At 39.1% G+C, this 6,922-nt stretch overlaps 1 protein-coding gene across 1 annotated transcript; it reads right to left on the reverse strand.

Moving 5' to 3' along the window:
• Window positions 1-5,311: 5,311 nt before the first annotated feature.
• Window positions 5,312-6,589, reverse strand: LOC132601375 (uncharacterized). The gene has a single exon (XM_060314470.1). The coding sequence runs from the start codon at window positions 6,587-6,589 to the stop codon at window positions 5,312-5,314; it is 1,278 nt and encodes a 425-aa protein (XP_060170453.1).
• Window positions 6,590-6,922: the final 333 nt, after the last annotated feature.

Here is a 6,922-nt window from a genome sequence, read left to right on the forward strand (position 1 = left end):
AGCCTCTAAACATAGCACACATATATCTACAAGAAGGGCCGGGTTCTGCCGTGCCCGAATATATACACAAAAGTAGTACCCATAGACTGAAGCTCCGGATCAACTGGAGCACTCTCAATGAACAGCTGGTGGAGCTCCTAGGGATTAAATCCGTCTATCTGCTGACCTGCGCGGCATGAAACGCAGCGTCCACGAGAAGGGACGTCAGTACGAATAGTGTACCAAGTATGTAAGGCGTGGAAGATAATACAAACAGAAACATAAAGTATGAATAACGATATCATGGAATCATAGGACATGTAATGAGATAAGAAAGTAACCTGTACATAGGAATCCCCTTTTAGGCTGGATACCATGCATGCTTGTCTTTCCCTTTAAAAAAACATTTCTTTTTCATAGACATAGAAAATAGAACTTATATCATGTCATGTCTTATCATATCGTATCATATCATATCGTATCATATCATATCATATCATATCATATCATATCATATCATATCATCATATCATATCATATCATATCATATCATATCATATCATATCATATCATATCATATCATATCATATCATATCATATCATATCATGTCATATCATATCGTGTCATCTCATATCATATCATATCATATCATATCATATCATATCATATCATATCATATCATATCATATCATATCATATCATATCATATCATGTCATATCATATCGTGTCATATCATATCATGTGATATCATAGCATGTCATATCGTAGCACCGAACAATGTCGGCTGGCCCACATAGCACCGAAATACGTCGGCTCGCCCATATATCCCGCCTCCGAGCATCCCGCGTCCGGGCATCCCGCGTCCGGGATGATAACGCCAGCTGACCAGGTGGCAATGAATCATGTATCCCTTCCCCTTCCCCATATACATATACATATCTCGTATACATATGTCATATAAGCATGCAGGAGAACCCAAAGAAAATCATGTATCCATCGGAGTGACGTAAGGTCGGTGACCTCCGATTACATTATGGAATAACCGTGATAGCTTTGTCTCACCTTGAAGGAACGAGTATTTTAAGGTGAGACTATCAACGGAGAATAGCATTAAAGGAAACATAGAATGGAATCATGGGCATCATAGACGTCAATTCATATGCTTTGTAATCTTTAGAAAAATAATGTCATAACTAAGGAATAGAATTAAAGATCAAGAACTAGTTTAACACTTTCATACTCATATTGAATCCTTGGCTTAAGACTCTTAGTCATGGAATCATTCTTGTCATACTTATCATAGACATATTCTCTTTCTTAGCATCATCGTTATCATTGTCATCATAGACATATTTCCATTAGAATAGTTACAGTACTTAAGGTTTGATAAACGGAACAAGGATCAAAAGTTTCCTTTGGATTCTACTTCAAAATAAGTCATACGGAACAATAAGGAAAATCCGGGAACAATGGGCCCACCTCGGGCTGAGTGAGGCGGCGTACACAATTTACGTACATTACATTTCATGACGTCACTTGTGAGAGGTTTAAGGTAGTCGGGTCTCATTTGCACAAGTTCTAGATATCTAGGCAATTCTCCCAACTATTCATGAATATCTAATTCAATTCTACTGAATGAAAAAAGGGGTAACTTTAGGTGCGGAATTCGGAGAATAGAGTTGTCCCCGAGGCTCGTATCCAACGTAGTATGCCTAAGACATGCCAAGGAAGAAAGAGTAAAACCTTACATACCTTTTTCCGCTCCTTATGCTATTCCAAATTCAAGTTGCAAATCCGCCAAAATCTACAATTTGGTCACATTTACCAAACATTGATTAGACCATTTAGAAGTTGAAGCTTAAGATAACACTTGTCTACCAAAATTTCGGCAGCACTTCCCCTGTAAATACACCATCCCCAAAATTCAACTTAGCCAATCTTTAATAAACAACAATCCGGGAATTCAACCCGGCCAAACTATCAACATAATGTCAACAACCATACTAAAAATTCCCATATTCAATCCAAGATACATTATAACAACCCAATCAATATACTACTTCCTCCAAAACCTTCCAACTCCAATAAAACAAGAACAACTTAATAATTTACGCACTAACAACTTCACACTAACAACATTATATTCCATACATGCATAAACATCATATTTAATTAACATAAACTTCAACCACAATTCTCCAACTTCTACCATTTCACTAAGGTTATTAAGCTTTTATTAGCAATATAGAATCCACACAACAACAACCAATATACTAAATAAAATTAACTCATTTTCCTCCACACCACACCACAACTACACGGCTACCACACACACAACACTCACGGCCAACATCATGCATACACAACTACAACCTCTCCAAAATCATTCAACTTCCATTATCAACATAGCATCCACAACAATAACAACCAAACACTAGATAAAATAATTAGAACATAAATTCCACACACACACATACATGCACGGCCACACCCCCATGTTCATATTCCATATGAATTTCATCCATTTTTGTACACTAAAACATACGTAAACACCCATGACATATAAAAGAGTATAAGTTCTTACCTTTTCTCCTTGACTTCCCACTTAGCTATGCCTTGTACCTTGCAAGAATATGAATTTTTCTTGCTCCAAGAACCTCTTCACTTTACTAAGGACCCTTCAATTGGTAGAAAATGATTTTTGAAGGAATTGTTTTCTTGGTCTTGAGCTTGGCCGAAAATGGCCCTTAGGTTTCTCCCTCTCTTTTGTTCTTCAATGTTCTTGAAATTTCTAAGAGATAATGTGAGAAATAAGATGACTTAGTCATCTTTAAACCTTGTCCATTAAGCTTTCATGTGGGCTTAAGCCCACTATCATTTGGACGGCCAACATGGCCCAAATGACTCAAGCCCATTTTTTTTTTCTATTTTGCTCTTCATGAAAAATAAATTTTTTCCGAATTCCAAATTTGCCCTTCGTCTTCCCCCACATTTCCATGAGTCATATTGCGAATTTCCCTTTATACCCTTGACCTTTCTCAACATTCCCACTTCAAAATTCTTCATAAACAACTCATATGCCAAACAAAAATAAAAATGAAGACTTGTTTGTCATCTTCCCGCGATTATCTTGAGTTATCCGATTGCACAAAAATGTGGGATATAACGTGTAAGTCGTCCGATAATCCCATAGTGCATCATCCAATTTTTTTGACCAATCAGTCTGATAGCATTCACTATTTTGGATAGGATGCTCTTGATCTCTCGATTTGATACCTCCACTTGCCCACTTGTCTGGGGATGATAAGGGGTGGCAAATTTTTGCTTGACTCCATATTTTTCAAGATGAATCTTGAACAACCGGTTACAAAAATGAGAACCCCCATCACTAGTTATTGCCTTGGGGTACCAAACCTTGAAAATATGTTCTTTTTTAGGAAGGCGGTGACACTTCTTCCTTCATTATTAGGAAGCGCTATGGCTTCAACCCATTTTTACACGTAATCAACCGCCATTGGAATGTATTTGTTGTTCTAGGAGCTCATAAATGGACCCATGAAATCAATCCCTATACCTCAAACAATTCCATCTCAAGAATCGGTGTCACTGGAAACTCGTGCCTTCTTGAAATGCCCCCTTGACTTTGACATTGGTCACAAGCTTTTAGAAAATCATGGGCACATTGGTGGATGGTGGGCCAATATAAACTACTTTGGAGAACTTTTGCCGCTGTCCTTGAGCTACTATGGTGGCCCCCCATGGGTGATTAGTGACAAGCCTCAATGATGGGCATCATTTTTACTTCGGGTATGCACCTTCTTATGATGTTGTCAGCATAAATCTGGAATAGATATGGCTCATCCCAATAGAATTTCCTGACATCACTCAAGAACTTTTTCTTTTGGTGGAAATTCAAATCCTCCGGCATGATGTCACTAGCATGATAATTGCCAAAGTCGGCATACCATGGAATTATATCATATGACCCCGCCATCACTTGCTCATCCAGGAATGATTCATTGATTTCAAGACCATTCGATGGCCTCCCACATTCTTTAAGATGAGACAAATGGTCCGCCACTTGATTTTTCACACCCCTTTCTATCCTTGACTTCAAAGCCAAATTCTTGCAAAAGAAGGACCCAACGTATCAACCTTGGCTTTGCATCTTTCCTTGTCATGAGGTAACGTAGAGCGGCATGATCGGTGCGAACAACCACATGGGTTCCCAACAAGTAAGCACGAAATTTCTCAAAAGCAAAGACAATGGAAAGCATATCTTGCTCGGTGACCGTATAGTTCAATTTGGCACCATTGAGAGTGTTGCTTGCATTGTAAATCAGATGAAAGATCTTTTCACATTTTTGGCCAAGCACAACCCCCATTACAAACCCATTCGCGTCACACACGAGCTCAAATGGCTTAGACCAATCCAGAGCGATAATGATAGGAGCCGATGTGAGTTTCTCTTTCAAACAATTAAAAGCCTTTAGGCAAGCATCATCAAATACGAATTTTGATTCTTTATCCAATAACTTGCAAAGAGGATTGTCCACTTTTGAGAAATCCGTGATGAACCTCCGATAAAACCCGGGAAGCCCAAGGAAGCTTCGAACACCTTTTACAGAGATTGGAGGAAGAAACTTAACAATAACTTCAATTTTGGCTTGATCAACCTCAAGCCCCTTCTCCAAAATTTTGTGCCCCAAGATGCCTTCTATTACCATGAAGTGACATTTTTTCCAACTGAGCACTAAGTTCATTTCTTCACATCTTTTTAATACTTGGGCTAGATTCCCCAAGAAATCATCAAAGTAGTCCCCAACTACGGAAAAGTCATCCATGAAGATCTCAATGGAATCCTCAACCATGTCAGAGAAGATGGACATCATGCAATATTGGAAAGTTGCAGGAGCATTGCATAACCCAAATGACATTTTCTTGAAAGCAAAAGTCCCGTAGGGACAAGTGAATGTGGTTTTCTCTTGGTCTTCCGGAGCAATAGTGATTTAGTTGTACCCCGAGTAGTGATCCAAGAAGCAATAGAAATCTCTTCCTGCAAGCCTATCAAGCATTTGATCCATGAAAGGCATTGAGAAATGATCCCTCTTTGTCCACCGATTCAACTTTCTGTAGTCCATGCGCACTCTCCAACCGGTAGCCGTACAAGTTGGAATTAATTCATTTTTCTCATCGGGCACAACAGTGTCCCACCCTTTTGGGTACAAATTAAACCGGACTAACCCATAGGCTATCCGCTATTAGGTATATAACACCGGTATCTAACCACTTGATGATTTCTGCTTTAACCACTTCTTGCATAGGAGGATTCAATCTCTTTTGGTGCTCAACAATCGGTTCACAATCTTAATCAAGTTGGATTTATGAGTGCAAATTCCAGGAGAAAATCCTGGAATATTCGCAATACACCACCTAATTGCCTTTTTGTACTTTATCAAGATCACCATTAGTCGCTCTTTTTGCTCATCCATCAACCAGGCGGAAATTATCACGGGCAAAGTATTGTTTGGTCCAAGGAATTCATACCTCAAGAGTGAAGAAAGAAGTTTGAGTTCCAATGTGGGAGCCTTAATGATAGAGGACTTTGCGGGAGGCTTCTCACGGTTTTCTAGATCAAGATCAAGCTTTTTGGGATTGTATTTGTATGTACCCAACCCCACCAATGCATTAACCGTTTTCTCAAATTCTTTTTCGTTTTCCCTCTCATAGTTCAATAAAACCGTTGCAAACATCGCACCCATGTGTTCATGCTCAACGGTTGTCTCCATGGCTTCATTAATTGTATCAATAACTGACATGACACTTATATCCGCCGGTTGTTTTGTCGATTTGCAAATATGGAAAGTGATCTCTTCATTATTCATTCTAAATTTTAAATCACCCCTCTCCACATCCATAAGAGAATGCCCCATAGCTAAGAAAGGCCTTCCCAAGATCATGGGCACTTCGAAATTAACTTCACAATCTAAAATCATAAAGTCGGCTGAAAAAATGAATCGGTCAACTCTCACAAGCACATAATAAAGAATAGCCATCCGTTTCTTTACAGTTCTATGCGCTATTAGCAACCTCATAGTTGTGGGTTGGGGAGTGCCCAAACCCAACTTGTTAAAAATAGCAAGTGGCATCAAGTTGATGCTTGCTCCAAGATCACATAAGGCCTTTGCAAATTTGTACCTCTCCATTGTGCAAGGAATGGTGAAAGCTCTCGGGTCTTGTTTCTTTTGAACCAAAGCTTTTGTCACAATAGAGCTATAATGATGTGTACCCCCCATTGTTTCAAAACTATAATGCCTCCTCTTGGTTACAAGATGTTTCATGAATTTCGAATACCCAAGCATTTGTTCAAGTGCCACCACCAATGGGATATAAATTGAAAGTTGTTTCAATTTTTGTATAAAATTGAGAAATTTGCCATCACTCGCTTTCTTAGCCAGTCTTTGAGGAAACGCTGTAGGAGGTTTAGGAATAGGTTTCAAAGCTTTAGGAACCTCATCTACAACTTTCTCGCCTTCCGGCACTTCATCCCATTCCGGGACATGTTCAATAACAATGTGATCCTCGATAGTAGCCCTCTTCTTTTTCATGTCTACTTTTTCTTCATTGACCCTTGGCTCTTCAACATTTCCGCTTCATCAACCAACCCCTTTTTCATCACCAAGTCTTCTTGCTTAATTGTTTTCCCACTCCTAGTAGTGATTGCAAGGTATTTGTGTTCATCATTTGCCAGATTTGCACCGTGTCACTAGGGAGTGTGCCCTTTTGCCTTTGATTGAGTTGAGCTGAGATTTGCCTTAGTTGAGACTCGACTTGTTTAATGGAAGTGGAATGAGAACTCACAACATTCCCCATTTCTTTACAAAAGGAATAGGTTGACTCCACTTTTTTCAAAACTCTTGATAGCATATCCTCCATTTTAG

This window comes from Lycium barbarum, chromosome 7 (assembly GCF_019175385.1).
Source record: "Lycium barbarum isolate Lr01 chromosome 7, ASM1917538v2, whole genome shotgun sequence".
Taxonomy (NCBI): Eukaryota; Viridiplantae; Streptophyta; class Magnoliopsida; order Solanales; family Solanaceae; genus Lycium; species Lycium barbarum.

Excerpts from the sequence above, each read along its gene's own strand:
- LOC132601375 (XM_060314470.1), bottom strand. The coding sequence starts at position 6,589 with ATGAAAAAGAAGAGGGCTACTATCGAGGATCACATTGTTATTGAACAT.